Source organism: Colobus angolensis, unplaced genomic scaffold, assembly GCF_000951035.1.
Source record: "Colobus angolensis palliatus isolate OR3802 unplaced genomic scaffold, Cang.pa_1.0 Scaffold104, whole genome shotgun sequence".
NCBI lineage: Eukaryota > Metazoa > Chordata > Mammalia > Primates > Cercopithecidae > Colobus > Colobus angolensis.
In genome coordinates, this window is record NW_012111364.1 from 17128 (window position 1) to 33745 (window position 16618).

Sequence of the window (16618 nt, forward strand, 5' to 3'; positions counted from 1 at the left end):
TGGTGAAACCCCGTCTCTATTAAAAATACAAAAAATTAGCCGGGCGTGGTGGTGGGCGCCTGTAGTCCCAGCTACTTGGGAGGCTGAGGCAGGAGAATGGCATGAACCCAGGAGGCAGAGCTTGCAGTGAGCTGAGATCACACCTCTGCACTCCAGCCTGGGCGACAGAGAGAGACTCCATCTCAAAAAATTAAATTAAATTAAATTAAAATTTTTTAAGAAAGAAAAAGAAACAATCACAACACTGATTATGGAGTGTCAGGAGTAGTACTGAAATGGGTAGTTTCCCTGACCCCTTCGTAGGACTGGCTAAGGGATTGGCTCATTAACCTCTTAACCTCTCATGGGATGGGGGAGCATGCAGGTGAGCAGGTATAGGGGCCAGGACAAGTGCTTCTGGGCACGCTGGCAGGAATAGAACTTCATGTGGCTCCATGACAGCATCTAGTGGGATATCCATGCCCCCTGAAGCCCCAGAAGACCTGTGTTACGTTGTGCTCTTTTACCTTTGCTCTCTACAAACAGCTTAAGTGTTTAACAGCTCAGTGGAGGGTCAGGATGACAGCCTTTTGCACCAGCCCTCTCGGTATCAGAGTTCTTGTTCCGCGTCTAGGAGGAATCAGGCTACATTAGTTAATTGAAGGGTGTTGAATGTGGAGGATTTTATTGAGGAGTGGAAGTGGCTTTCAGTGGGATGGGGTGCTGGAAAGGGGATGGAGTGGAAAGGTGGTCTTCCCCTGGAGTTTGGCTGTCCCTGCTGAACTCTTCTCTGAGGTCCTACCGTCAAGCCGTCCTTCTGAAATCTCACCTTCAAGCTGTCCCTCTGAAGTCAAACTGCTTCTTTTTCACAACTACTGCTTCTCTTCTAGCCTCTTCTGTTCCACTCTGCTGCCCCTCTGACACCACTCTGCTAGTGGAGCCTGGGGTTTTTTATGGGTACAGGATGGGAGGCAGGGCAGTCCAAAAAGCAGCATTTGAGTGGGAAAACAGGAATGCATGTTCTCACTTTGGGCCACAGTACCCAGGCTTAAGGGTGTGGCCCTCACCAGAGACTGCCTTCTTCTACTCAGTATTTCCCTGCCTCCTGTCTGTATCAGTACTATGCAGTTCTTTTCTCTTTAAAATAATCCTATGATTTCCTCCTTTTGTTTTACAAATAGAAATATGGAAACTTGCAGTTTGATTTGCCTAAGATCATGTAACTAGTGAATATAGATGCTAGTTGACTCAAAATGGTCTCTACTAATTAATATTCTTCTAAGGAAAGGTGAGATAAAAGACTGAGATTTTTAAGTTTGACAAAGGGCTAATACCTAATGTCTGAAAGACATCCCCTTGGGAAAGAATTTATCTAGTTTTATATACTTTTTCTCTTCCTTTATGAAGGTAAATTTATCTCATGACATTTTTCAGCTTAATAACTTACAAACACAAGATGCAATGTATTCTAACATTTTCACCTCTCAAAGCTTTCATCCTACTTTGAAAGGAATGTGTAAAAAGGATGATGTCACCACTATTGAAATCCTGGCATCTGTAGGGCAGATCAGTGTGGGTGTGGAGCTTCTCAACACATAATGGGAGGATTGTTTTGTTAACATGAAAAGAAAAAATGTTTTCCTTTGAAATTAAGGGAAAAGATTGGATATGTTTATTGTAATTATCTGCACTAGAATTTTGCAACATACCTTACAGGTGAACCAAACATCTAACTTTAATGATGAACACCAAATACCTGGACGAGGTTGTTAAAAAGTTAAGTAAAGAGCTAACTTGGGGAGAGGCACCTCTCCTTCTTCCCCCATTCGCAGGCACTTTTCACTGATTCTTAAAGGACAAGCCTTTGCTGTCAGTCTTGATATTTTCCTCTTCCATTTTCCTCAGCAGTTTGAAGTATTTCACAGACCTTACCAGCTTTGGAGATAGAGCTCTCCAGAGATAGATCAGGGTGGTAGACAGTTGTAAAGGGACCTCTCTCACTTCTTCCCAATTTTCAGTAAATATCCAAAATGGTTTATACTATATACTGAACTGAAAGTAGTAAGGAATTTATAAGTAGGAAGATGTGATTATTCCTAAATTCTCTAGTTTATTTACCAAATAATAAATGCCTATCATGATATACTCACTAGATATGGGGAGTTGAACTGAACAAGTATGATTTCCTATTTCCAAGGAGCATATTGTCCAGTTGGGGATAAAAAAGTAAATGAATGCAAATTAAAATGTCAAATTGTGATGAATATTCTAAGGAAAACCTAACTGTGCTTATATAAGAGAGCCAGAGAAAGTGACTTAGATTGGGAGTGGAAGGCAGTAAGTGAAATGTCTTGGCAGACGTAGTATTTAACTTAAGCCTTTAAGGATAATAATTATCGATTTAAAGAACAAACCAGAAGTAACAGTATGTGAAAGGCACATAAAGAGCTTCACTGGGGCACAGAAAGAAAGCGTCTGTGGTTGGAGATGGAAATGGAGTGGAAGTGGGAGTAGCAGGAGACAAGAAAAGAGCTGGGGACAGACCCAGAGACAGCCTTGTAGGCTTTTTATGTTGAGTTCACCACTCCTACTGTTACCATTGCTACTATTATCATTTATATATTGTTTTAAGGGGAAAATGAAGTGAGAGAAGACTTTATCTGAAAATGACATGATCCAGTTTATCTTTACAAGAAGATTATTCTGGCTGCTCCCTCTTCAAAGTACAGTTCTACAGTGGAAACCTCTGCAGCATTTGTTTTCATACATCATGTTACCTTAAATGCATATAAGTGGGTTCAACCCAATATTCACTCCTGTAATAAAAGAACAGAACTCCTAAAGAATGCTGATCTATGCTCTTAACAAACAGGGACTGTAGGGGCTTTTCGTGTATTTTGGTTATCCACTCCTTCCTGTTTCCTGGAGCACATAATTTAATTATTGTTTTGAGTAATCACAAATGACAAGCAGGGTGTAACTGAAAATCATGTGTAAAGCATGCTTTGATTTTGTTGAGGCTGTTCTATGGTACTTAGTTTTATTTTTTTTTTTTTCTTATGCCCTCAAGGTTGTGTCCAGTGTATGGATCTATGCCTTTTATTATAGACCTCAGTAAGTTCCCTGTATGACATATCAGTCAAACAAAACATCAAAAATAGCACATGCAATAAAGAAAAGCAGAGAGAAGATAAACAGAGCAAATTAAGCCACAGCAGTATCCTAAGACCTATCCAAAACAGTTATTTTATGCTAATTTTGATATGTATTATATTTAGTCTGAATATACAGGCTTTTCATTTGTTTGCACCTGAATACTGTATAATCAATAACAATGAAATAACACTGGAAAGCTACCTTTTTTCTCTTCGCCTCTCACTCTGAATGGTGCCACATTTATGTGGTGCATGCATGTGTATACAAGAATACAGAAACTAGCCAAAACCCATCTTATTAAATTCATTTGGTTTATTTGGTATGTTAGCCAGATTTCCTGAGCAATTCTCCAGAGGTGGAAAGAAACTCCAAAATGATAGACCACCTAGCTGCAGAAGGTGGTATGAATTACATTCATGTTGTATTAAGTAAAATTAACAGTTTATGTTAATAACCTGATTGTCATGGTTTTAAAATATTATTTGAGGGAGCTAGGATGATTTGCTTTAAATACTGTTTTCTCTATTTTTTTCTTTGTATGTTTCACATATCTTCATCTTTTTAATTGTTTATAGTCTTGAAATACAGGAACCTGTTGAAATATTACTCTTCCTAAAGGAACCAGATGGTTAATCTGTAAAAGCGGTCTTTTGCATCTTGTCAGCTTAGAAATGAGGTCATTGCTTACAAGTTCTGGACAACTATTATACTAAGCTTTTGAAATAAAAACAGAAACCAGCCACCATCAATTTTTGTGCATGTATTCATAAAGTCAAATCTTAGCCTTTAATTCAGGAATTTTTTTGATTTTACACACAAAGTAAATATGTTTAGAGGAAAATAGATATAAAAAGTTGCCAGAGTTGTTTTTGTATGTAGATTATAGTTAACCATCAGCAATTGATTTTGAAGAATGTTATATACTAAATTACTTATGCTATTTAAATTGAGATGTAGTTTCAGAACTCAGTGATTTCACTTCATTTCATTAAATTTTTTTTCTCCAGTTATAGAATACATGATGTCTGCAAAGCATCTTTTTATGCTTATGTTATCCCTAATAATTGAGTTTGGAAATGTATTTTATGTCAAGTGTTTGCATGTAGTATAATTTTACTTCATAATGCCACAAAATAGATTATTTTGTTGTTCTGGTAGCTTTAGCTAAACAATGGTTCCAAGGTTTTGGTGGTTCTGGGACAACTGAATTAAATATACCACTTTGAGCTTATAACCACAGTAAATTATTCGTTACCTTGTTACCAGAGACCTTCTTTCCAAGACCTACAACTTGTGTTAAAAAAAAAAATCTTTATCTTTCTCTCTTACGTTGGCATTATATACCTTAAATGACTATTCAGCATATGAGGGGAAAAAAAAGTCTATACAGCTTGATCCGTCATTTAAGATCTGCTCTCTACACTGAACTTTTTTTGTCACAATGCTATTGCTGTTGTGGCTCAACATGTTTTGAAATGATTAGTCTTCTAACTCTTGCACTCTATTCTACTGGATTGCATGCCTTCTCTATTTGTCAATTTTATGTTTCAAGGCTTAATTGATTACTCTTTCCATGAAGTTGTCCCCAATCTTTTTTTTAGTTATTAGATCTCCTAAATTACTCATCAATAGTTGTGTCATTCTGCATCTCCTGCTTATTATTTATCCATTTGCACATCTCTTTCACCATCTCTTATCACTGATCCCTCACATAGTGCTGTGGAGATGGAAGGAGCCAGATAAATAGTTGTGGTTAAAGATGAGAGCATGATGAACTAGCAAGCTTCTGTAGTACCTCTCTACCTGGCCAACAGCCAAATATGTTGCTGGAGATAAAGAGGTAGCCTCTGGCCATCCATCAATCGTGGGACCAGTGGAGAAGAGTTTCAAACACAAAGCATACCCAAGAAGGTCGAACTGATTTTCTAACCAGAAGATAAAACTATGTTCACAAAAAGAGGGAAGAGAAGGTGTTGGTAGCAGATGTTGCAGAGATTAGATGAGCTGGAGTTAGCAACAGTGATGAAATTGGTGGTGAGCAGCCTTCTGTCAGGAAAGAAAGACAGTGATGGAGAAATGAGCACTGCAGAGGGGACCTTCTTACTGGAGTGAAGAAGATAATCCATAAGTAATATTTTAAAAATGTATTCTGTAGAATTTGCAGTAAGATTCTATGTTGATATTTGAATCTGTTTTTTATATTGTCTAGAAATGTACTGTTAAAAAAATTCTATGGTATATACATAATTCTGAAACAAGTCACATGATCGAGTTTTTGTTCAAAATGTAATTTATCCTTAGTATTTTTAAAATATTTTGAACCTCTAAGCTAAACAATGTATATTCTACAGGCTACTAATAAGTCATAATGGGAAAGTTGTATGAGAGGGAAATTTTATGTATAAATATTGCAAGTACTCATACAAGAGGAATATACCTTAATGAAAAATAGTTTGCTTATTACATAGGTTGATGGCAGTTTTCAGATTGAACAAATATTGGGATGATGTTTGAATATTAGTTGAAAAACTATTGCATGATTTTCTTGGGATTACATGTGAAAGAACTCTTCAGTAAGCTGTTCATACATATTATAGCTGATTTTAATTTTCTTTATTTTCTATCATTTTGTAAAAATGAGGTGGAAAATGGAGATTGTTGAGAACCTTTTTAATATTTCTTATCTAGACATTTTGAGAACAATTGTCACATTTACAGTACAATGTCAATCATGTCATTTAAGTGATTGTCATTTTATCATCACATGATTTTAATATGGAAACAGGCTGCAATTGTACTTCTATATACAGTTGTCCCTCGATTTAGAGGGGGGTTCCAGGATCTACCTTTCTGCTCTACAAATGCCACAATTTATGGGTGCTCTAATCCCTTACATAAAATGAAATAGTATTTACATATAACCTGTATACATCTTTCTATATATGTTAAATCATCTTCAGATTACATACAGTCTCTAATACAATATAAATGCTATATAGTTACACTGTATTTTTATAAATTTGTCTTTTTATTATTTATTTTTATTTTTCAAATGTTTTTGACTCATGCTCGAATCCTTAGCTGTGGAACCAACCGATTCTGAAGGCAGACTACATTTAGGCAGCGTCTTTATTAGGAAAAATAAAAACTTTATGCATTTAAATTAAATTATGTTGTAAACTTAGCAAGAATTTGAAGGAAAAAAGTTGAATTAATGAATTGTTTAATGTTAGTCATTTATGTTTGCCATACCAATAGATGTAATAAAGATAAAGGCAATGGCTTTGGTTCAGTAAGGTTGCAATTGTCTTTCATTTGCTAGATGAGGACATACTCCTCAGTAAATATCTACTCAAAATGAGAGAGGGCTTTTAGATTAATGTGGATTCAAATGATAGAACCTTGTTCTGGCTCAAAGTGTGATCCAGGCAACAGTTATATCAGTATCAACTGGAAGCTTCTTAGAAATGTTTATTCTTTACCCCAAATCTAAAAGAATTAAAATCTGCGTTTCTTTTTTTTTTATTTTTTATTTTTATTTTTTTGAGACGGAGTCTCGCTCTGTCGCCCAGGCTGGAGTGCAGTGGCCGGATCTCAGCTCACTGCAAGCTCCGCCTCCCAGGCTTATGCCATTCTCCTGCCTCAGCCTCCCGAGTAGCTGGGATTACAGGCGCCCGCCACCTCGCCCGGCTAGTTTTTTGTATTTTTTAGTAGAGACAGGGTTTCACCGTGTTAGCCAGGATGGTCTCGATCTCCTGACCTTGTGATCCGCCCATCTCGGCCTCCCAAAGTGCTGGGATTACAGGCTTGAGCCACCGCGCCCGGCCTAAAATCTGCATTTCTAACAGGATTCTCAGGAATTCCCATGGACATTGAAATTCGAGAAACTCACATCTAAAATTTATTTCATTTTCCCATTAGGCTATAAACTTCTTGAAGGCAGAAACCTGTCTAGTCATTGACATGGTCTCAGTATACAATTTAGTGTCTAGCTTGTAGCTATCAATAAATATTGGTCAAATGAATGAAATTATATTAATCCATCAATGGCTAAGATACTCTGTTCTTTGTGACCTTGTTTTATTTTTAATTAAGACAGATAGGATTTGTTCATTTTAACTTGCCAGTTCTCAGCTTGCAAATGTTTTTTGCATTACTAATACATATAAAGGGATCATGTTACTGTTTATATCTTTTTCACGTATCATTAGTGATTTCCGCTAATAGGACAGAACATGCTTGCCAAACGTGATTTATGAGTTAATGCCAGTCATTTCCCATCTACTATACATTATCTTTTAGTTATAGTATAATCTGTCATGAAAGGTCAACAGAAAAAGGATCAGGTTTACACTTTGTGTTGATACCAGACAACTTTGGATGTATAATAAAACAGGGCTGGGTGTGGTGGCTCATGCCTGTAATCCAAGCACTTTGGGAGGTTGAGGCAGGTGGATCACCTGAGGTCAGAGATTTGAGACCAGCTTGGCCAACATGGTGAAAGCCCGATTCTACTAAAAATACAAAAATTAGCCAGGCATGGTGGGGGGCACCTGTAATCCCAGCTACTTGGGAGGCTGAGGCAGGAGAATCGCTTGAACCCAAGAGGCGGAGGTTGCAGTGAGCCAAGATGACACCACTGCATTCCAGCATAGGTGACAGAGCAAAACCCTGTCTCAAAAAATAAAATAATAATAAAAAAAAAAACAGGAGCTTTAAATTATTTGTGTTAGGTGCTCAAGGTTCATTAGCATTAGAGCTTGTCATTTTCCATTCCATGGTCCTTGTAATGTTGCATCAGAAGAATAGTTGGTTTCCAACATGAGTTTTAACAGTGAGAGAGGGATGCACAAAGGAAGACTTACCATAATAATGTCTTCTACCACCAACTACTCAGCACACGTTTAATGTAGTGGGTCAGAAGCACTTGATATTACTTCGAAATCAGATCTGAAGACTGAAATTGGAGGACACTTCTTAAGTACTTTCTACCCTATACAGGACCCAGAAACATCACCGTTAAGGGAATGTGTATACTGGCAATTAAGATTGTTAGTACTTAACTGACTTCCTCCAGAATACATGTTCCTCCCCCACACCCCTTCCCCCTGGAGTTAACTTTGGGACATGTAGAATTACTCCTCTCTGGGTAAGGGTCTTGTGATGTCTGTGACAAGGTAATAGTAACTAGAGTAGCACTGATGTCCAGTGTGCTTTGGAGGTTATGTATGTGGACCGGGGAGTTTCAACAGGTCTGAGTCTGAGTGCTAGCCCCTTACTGGCTGTGTAATCTTAGATTAAACTTTTGTGCCTGTGCTGCTTTATCTATAACATGAGGATGATAATACCTGCCCGTGCATAGGTGTACTATGCAGTTTTAACAAGATAATTGTTGAAAGTATTTAGCACAGATTCTGGAAAGTTATAAAGCCTCAATAAATACAATATATTAAATGTAAAGGGATAATGGAGATACGATTTAAAGGGTCCTCTAAAAGTGGAAGTTAAGAAGTGAGTAGAGTTAAAACAGCAAGCATTTAATATAGCACTGTGCATTAGGTGACCCAAAACATGAATGTTATTGGGTCTTTACATATATTCAAAGATGAATGACTTGACAGCATACACGTTAGACTTTAGACTTTCTAGAACAGCAGTTGTTGGGAAAAGTCCTTGGACTCAGACAGAGGCAGTGTCCACTGCATTATGTAGCACTGCAGATGGATCTTCCGGGCTGAATGTTAGACTCCAGTCTTTGTGCTGGGACTTTTAAGTTGCATAGTGAGGGAAGCACCACTCTCTTGTGTGATAAGAGATTGGGATCCAATAGCAGTGCAATGTCTCAGAACCTTGGTTATAGTACTATTCTGTCTACCCAGTGTCTGGGATTGGGAGAGTATCAAACCTGCTTTAGTATGACCAGCTAGCTAGGGTTAAAGTCCTATGCTGGCAGGTCATGAAGTGGAGGGCCACTGGTATGATCCACCAGCTTATGATTCATGGTTAGCAGGCTATAGCTTCTACAACCTAGCTGACTGGTAACCCAATTTATTTATTAGCTCACAACTTTACCAGGATTGACTTCTTTAAAGCCTTCTACGAGGACAAGCTATAGAGAAGACATCTTGGAAAAGTTAACCCTTACCCTTCACATACTAACTTAGCCAATCCTCATATCACTTCTATGATGTACTCATTTTACTGAGGAGTAAACTGAGCCACAGGGCTTATGTAGCTTACCCAAAGTCACACAGCAACAATGTTCTGGAGATAGATTCAAACCCAGTGATCTTGGTACCAGAGTCCATACACTTTACAACACACATACACACACATACAAAAAAGCTTAAAAGCTTATTCTAAGAAATAGTAAATGCTGAATGCTAGATAGACAAAAAGGGATGTTAATTGTTGACATGTTCACAGAGTGGAAAGAAAATACATCTCTCTACAAGTCACTTGTTTATACCTATATTAGTGCCATTGTTTGAATGGTAGAGAGGCTAGAAGTTGGCAGATTCAGACTCAGAGATGACCCAGCCAACTTTTTCTGTAAAAAGATGATTGACTTTTCAGAAACACATAGAGGTTGAACCTCTGACTCATGGGAATTGAACCAAAACCTTTCAGCCTTAGTTAGGCCTTCATGCTTTTTGAAATGAAAACATTTTTGACAATCCATCTTTATTCCTAATATCCATGCTTTATATAGTATTAATATTGTGAATACACAGATGTTTGCATTTAGTTTTTGGTAAATCTTTCCTAAACTCTTACTTGTTATGATGTAAGGAAAGTTTGATTTTTTGTTGTTGTACTTTAATTTACTGAACACATTGGAAGGTTGTTTTAAATTTTGTTTAAATGTCCTTTGAACCAAAATATTTACAGAAGAAGTTCTAGCCAGCAGATTGTTCCATTTGTTGTGTTTGAGTGTGGAAACATCAGGAATGACAGCGTATGATGATGCCATAGGACTTTTTTTTTTTTTTTAATAAACAACCTAATAGCGTTGTCTAATGTGGTCTTTGTTGATTAAAAGTGTCACAGATACCTTTGCTATATTTAGGTAAAATCTAAGTTTCTTTACTGAAGCATGGAAAATGTTGATTGTTTTCTGGTTGGGAGGAAAGCAGTATGACTAAAAGAACTACACTGAACTGGGAACAATTAAGAGTCTCAATTTCAAGAAGAAAAAAGATATAGTTTGGTTTTTCAAGAGTACAAAAATACTAATATTTGATAACTTTTATGTAAATATTGTGTATGCATTTCTGTCTTAGTCTATGGGCAATTAGCTGAAGACTGACTTTAAGTGCAGTTTTAAATGTATCATGTAACCGAACAAATATATTTTAATTACAATTACAATAACACTATGTGGCTGGGCATTGTGCTTTCCATATATCTATATTGTACATTTTTTTTTTTTTTTTTTTGAGATGGAGTTTCACCCTGTTGCCCAGGCTGGAGTGCAGTGGCGTGACTCAGCTCACTGCAACCTCTGCCTCCCAGGTTCAAGTAATTCTCTGCCTCAGCCTCCCGAGTAGCTGGGATTACAGGCATCTACCACTACACCCGGCTAATATTTGTATTTTTAGTAGAGATGGGGTTTCACCATCTTGGCCAGGCTGGTCTTGAACTCCTGACCTCAGGTGAGCCATCCACCTTGGCCTCCCAAAGTGGTGGGATGACAGGCATGAGCCACCATGCTTGGCCTACATTATATATTCTAAGAGTGTACATCTTATTAATTGTTAATTTAATAAATACATTACAGCTTTGAAGAAACAAGTAGATATTGAAGTCAATATGGGCCGAAGTTGTCATAGGTTTGAATGAGCCCAGTATTTGTGATAATAGAGAAAAATTTCTTCAGAGTTTAAGAATATTTGTGTTGAAGAGTGGAATGGGTGGCTAGGATTTGAATAGGTAGAATATAAGTAGACTATGAAGGGCTTAATGTGAAAGTCACTACTTTAGATTTAATCTAATGAGAATTACACACATATACATGTAATATGTATATAAAATTGCATGTTCTTAATGAGAAAAATGAAGCTCTTCTAGGAATACTTAAAATATTCTTAATGGTTAGGGAATACTCTCCTTTTGTCTAAAGATGTACATATAAAAATAAAATAATTCCTTAAAGTACTTAAAAATAATAGTGACAGCCAGGTGAATATGATAAAGATTATTCACAAAAATCTTCCTTCTCCATTGCTTTAAAAACAATAGAAAACAAGCAAAATTAACAGTAATCAAACAAACATGAGGGGCCCCACTTAATGCAGACGTTTTTAAAAGTAATAGTCAAGAAAGTAAATGCAGATGATAATCAGGCTGATGTCTTCTAAACCCTTCCCGTGGATCTCCCAGACCTTGTAATAGGGGCAAAAATTATTTCATTGAGATCAAAACAAGCCACTACTTGTACATATTCATCTAATAATGTGAATTAAATGAAAAATTTAGAATTGGGGAAAATTTTAAGTCACTTTCCTTGAAGGTAGATAATGTCTAATGTTAATTATGGCCACAAAATAGAATAAGAATATAATAAACATTTTAGATTTAAAACAACATGATTGACCAGACCTAGGCTATAGGTAGAACTTAAAATGTGCTCTTTCCTTCTCTCACAGAAGGAAGTCAGTGACTTACAAAAAGAAGTGAGTTATTAAGAGTATAGTGTCTTTATCCTGCCCATAGCATCTCTTCTTAACCTTTAGAAATTAAACTTCCTGGAAATGAATTATCTGAAGTTTAGCAATACTTTTGGTTTTACTGCATTTGGTTTGCATTCACTACAATTACATAATTTAAAATGACATGCATATTATTCCATTTTAATAAAACATTCTTGCTTTTAGTCCTTCATCTGTCTTTCCTGGTTACTACATATATTATTCATAGAGAATTGTTGGAATGATATTTACCTTTCAGAGTAATTATTTCTATGTAGCATTTTTTGATGAGTTTTTATTTTTAAAGAACTTTTCCACATTGTTCGTTCTAAGAACATATACTATTTTCTTGACACAAGATGTTTTTCTTTAAAAAACTGGTGGCAAAGTTTTGTTTGTTTTTAACATTATTAAGCATTTGCTAGTGGTAAAAACATGAATGTTTCTGTCCTCAAAGATCCCAAACTCTGTCCTGAAGAAATTTATTTTAATACTTCAAAAAAAAAAAAAAACTGAATCAGAATCTCCCTCATGTTCTCATTCTCTGCATGCAGAAGGAAACTTTAAGATTTTTTTTTTTTTCCTGAATTCAGAATTCACTTGTGCGTCTTTGCTGAAGTTAAGATCTGGCGATATGGTTGCCTTATTTCATATCTGTGAAGTCAGAAACTTGGCAGGATGTGAAACTATATCTTACTTGTATGCAAATAAGTCAACCTGACACAGCATCATAGATACTGGTGGAAGATCTGAGACTACAGTGTCAGAGAAAAGACCATTTATTACAACCATAGCAGTAGCAAGAACAAAAATGTAGCACTCGGTTTTTTCTGAATTCCAATTTCCATGGAGAGATGCAATTAGGGTTAGTTGTTGCTAGGCAGTAGGGTTCTTTAAAAAGAACCTTGATAGTAGGAAACCCTGGCCTTATACAGGCAAATCAGCCCATCTGCTCCTCAAGAGATAACTCTGGAATGCCAAGTAAGCCTAATCCAGGGAGAGAGATGTCCCCATCTTACTGGAAATTAAATCTGTTCTAGGAAGAAATATCTCTATTTCTGCAATTTGTACAAACATGCTTGCAAAGAAAGTATGGAACAAGTTAGCTGTTAATGCCTTTGAAAATGTTTGAATACGTGAGAGACTTTTGAAAAATTGTCTCCCTATAATATCTAGATGTTACCACTTTATTAAACTTACTATTGCAGAATGGATACTGGTTTCTTTTTTATTGTAGTGTTAATATATTGTTGATGACTATGGACTTTTTGGCTTTTTTCTTAATGATCTTTGAGCTTTAAGCTCAATACAAATTTTAAACTGAACTAAAATTTTTAAAATTTAATAGCCTACTAATTTCTAGAGCAAAGCTAAGGCCTTGCAAACTTTCTTTTCTCATTCTCCAGTATTTTGTCAAAATTATAGCAAATTAAACTACTAAACACATAATGTATAGAGTTACAGAGTTTGATGTTTTACTAAGGAACAGCATTGTATTATTTTTAGAACTATGAAATGTAAAGCATTCTAAATGTAATACCAGTAAGAATCACTGAAATGTGATTTCCTGTGGAATTATTATAGCAAAGATATCACAGATCCCATGTCTAGTAATTCTTAAGTTTTTGTTCATATTGTTATAATAGAAAAATCTTAAAAAAAGCTAATTAGAATATTAGCTTAATTAGAATATTAAGCTTAATTAGAATATTAAGCTATATGGAATAAAAACATCTTACTAGCAAAGTTTGCATAATATGTGTTCTTTTCTAAATCTAATCTAATCTGGGACTACTTATAGCAGTACAAGTAAGTTCCCCAACAGTTTTAGGAATAGTTTGTATAGTTTAAGTCTTATTTCTCTCTCACTTATATTGTTGTGATGATTTCTTACTGCTTTCCCCATTTCTAGTTATTTCCAGTTTTGTGAAGTCTATTCCCTGTATTAAAACTGTGTTATTTAATGTGCTTCCAGATGCCTGCAATCATCTCTGCAACCTTTCTCTTTTAGTCCTTCAACATGCTCTTCAATATTTATTTGTATAAGATAAACCAGACTACTAGCCTGTTCCGGAATATATTCTGTGTATGTCTACATTTTTTTCCTATGTGAAACAATTTTCTATATCGTTGTTTGCTAAAATATGCATTATTCATAGCATAGTTCAAATGACTTTTTCTTGATAGCCTGATGAACTTCAGCATGTATTAATTTTTTAAAAAAATATAGTGTCCTTGACTTTCTGTGCCTCTCTTCTAGCAATTATGTGTTCCTTTGTAATAAAGATGTTTATGTTTGGTCTAATTTGTGAATTCATTTCTGTTTTTTCCTACTAGCATGTAAAAGTCACATCTGAGGCTCTCTGTCTTGCTGGCAGACATCTTCAGCAAATCATCTTAGATCAATGCTACAATTTTGTTTGCGTGAATGTAAGTCAATTCAAATGATTGAAAGCACTTAAGGATATGAGCAAACGTAATGTGGAAGAGAACTAATTTGATTCTTAAATATTTATATATGAGATTATGATGAGTTCTTTTACATGTTTTTGGAGATTTTATCTTTGAAAGAGAAATAATACTTTTAACAAGCTAATTCCCATAATGAGAAGAGTGGTATTTTGGACAATATTTTCAATTTTCTGTTTGTACCTGGTCCAAAGTAGATAATAAGAGACAGGTTTGACTCAATTAGTAGATCAAAATTTGACATGTATAACTTTATGGATATCTTTTAAAATTGTTTCTAAATTAAAAACTAAGCTTGATAAATATTTTGAATGTTATGCAGAATGTCTCCATTTATTTCTTGAATTAACTTTTAAGTCATTTAAAAAGTCTTCTCGTATCCTTTTATTTTTCTCGTCTTTTAGGTTATGACTTCTGATTTTCAAGAAACCCAGAAGTTACTGAGCATGCTTGAAGAGAGTAATCTTTCCATTTTATATCCTGTTGTTGTTGTTTCAGTAAGTGAAATTAATGCAGATTTTTCTCACTTATGCTTCCTTCTTTGTAACTCAATGTACATACTTTTAAAAACTCATCCAATTGAGAGCACTGACCCAAACTCAAAAGAAACTCTTCTTTGTGGATTCCTCTGCTTACTGTCTAGCTATGACTTCTATGACTGAATGCCTTTATTATTGCAATCATTTGGTTGCACTCACAGGTTTGGAAATCTTTTTCAACCCAGCAACCAATTTCATTTTTTTTTTCCTTCACTAAAATGGCAAAGTATTCAGCTTAAGTCAACTGTTGTTTTGGTAATGTAAAACAGCTTTATTTAAAATATTATCAGAATAGGCTGGGCGCCGTGGCTCACGTCTGTAATCCCAGCACTTTGAGAGGCCAAGGTGGGCGGATCACGAGGTCAGGAGATCGAGACCATCCTGGCTAACACGGTGAAACCCCGTCTCTACTAAAAATACAAAATATTAGCCAGGCATGGTGGCGGGCGCCTGTAGTCCCAGCTACTTGGGAGGCTGAGACAGGAGAATGTCGTGAACTCGGGAGGCGGAGCTTGAAGTGAGCCGAAATTGCGCTACTGCACTCCAGCCTGGGAGACAGCACAAGACTCTGTCGCGGAAAAAAAAAACAAAAAACAAAAAAAAACATACATACATATATATATATAATCAGAATCCCATTAGGGAAGCATTCCAGATGTTAATGTGAGGAAAAAACCTAGTGGAAGAAAAGTGATTCTTGGGTTGTTTCATTTTGTCTGTTCCACCGAAAGCAAAAGTAGAATAAGCAACAAATTAAAGAGAATTCCTAGAAGAATGGCCTAGGAAAATTTTGGAGAGATTATTCCATGAAAATCTAAAAGTATGCGTTTAGTTCAGAATTTATTTGATTAGCCCATTAAACTATATAGCAGAGGGGACTATCAGTAAAGTCAGGAAGGAACAAAATCAGAGCCCAAGCCCTCTAAATTGACTGAGGAGCGGAATCTATACTTGGTAGTATTTTGCTGTGTGAAGGAGTTCCAGACGTTAAACTCTCAGAAGTGCCTAGCAACTTCCTAGTTCCTAAAGCTCAGGCCCATCCCATACTGTGGGAATTTAATTCTTGTCAGGTAAGATTAGTAATAAAGAATAAAGATAATTTGCAATATAAATAATTCTTGACTGAGTAATGCAAGTAGTAACAAATGAGCAACTATGGGAGATTTAATTAATTCAGTGGCCTCTTTATTTCATCATATACCATAAAGATAGCTTTCATGGTTGCATCTGATTTTGAAACCCAAGCTGCTTCTGTAACTGATCTTCATAGAACACAGAAGCTTTCATTGAACTTTTTAGGAACAATATGGAATATATCCAATATTAGAAGCCTCTGAGGCTCTGTAGGATAGAGGTAAGTTCAAAGCTCTATGTTTGGCCTTTTATTCATCTCTCCACATTTCCTTGCTTAGAAATTTCATTTTCCCATGTTCCCAGATATGCTGATGAGACTGTCCAATATTGTGAAAATAACAGAGGCTTTGAACTCAGAACACTTGTTTCTTGGTCTAGTTACTTAATTGTTCTGAGATTTGATTTCCTCGATGTAGAAACAAGGCTAGTAACTCTACTTCTTAAGTTGTTATAAGGATGAAAGTGAGTGAATGCAAAATGTAGTTTCTATCACAGTGCTAGGCCCTGAGCAGGCATGTGAGGTTAGTTCTATTTAATAGTCTGGTCCTCTTTATTTTGTCTCTGGATGAGACGGCTCCAAATTAACTTCCACAGCTCTAATCTTATTCCTAAGTTTCAGCCAAGTATTTCCCAACATTTTTTTTTTTTTTT

At 35.9% G+C, this 16618-nt stretch overlaps 1 protein-coding gene across 1 annotated transcript in view; it reads left to right on the forward strand.

The window, feature by feature from the left end:
• Positions 1-16618, forward strand: part of LOC105512793 (isoprenoid synthase domain-containing protein-like) — a 201173-nt gene that overhangs the window by 4612 nt on the left and 179943 nt on the right. Inside the window, exons 3-4 of the mRNA XM_011943408.1 lie at positions 14163-14255; positions 14699-14791. Coding sequence (XP_011798798.1) covers positions 14163-14255; positions 14699-14791 — 186 coding nt within the window. The remainder of the gene's footprint in view (positions 1-14162; positions 14256-14698; positions 14792-16618) is intronic.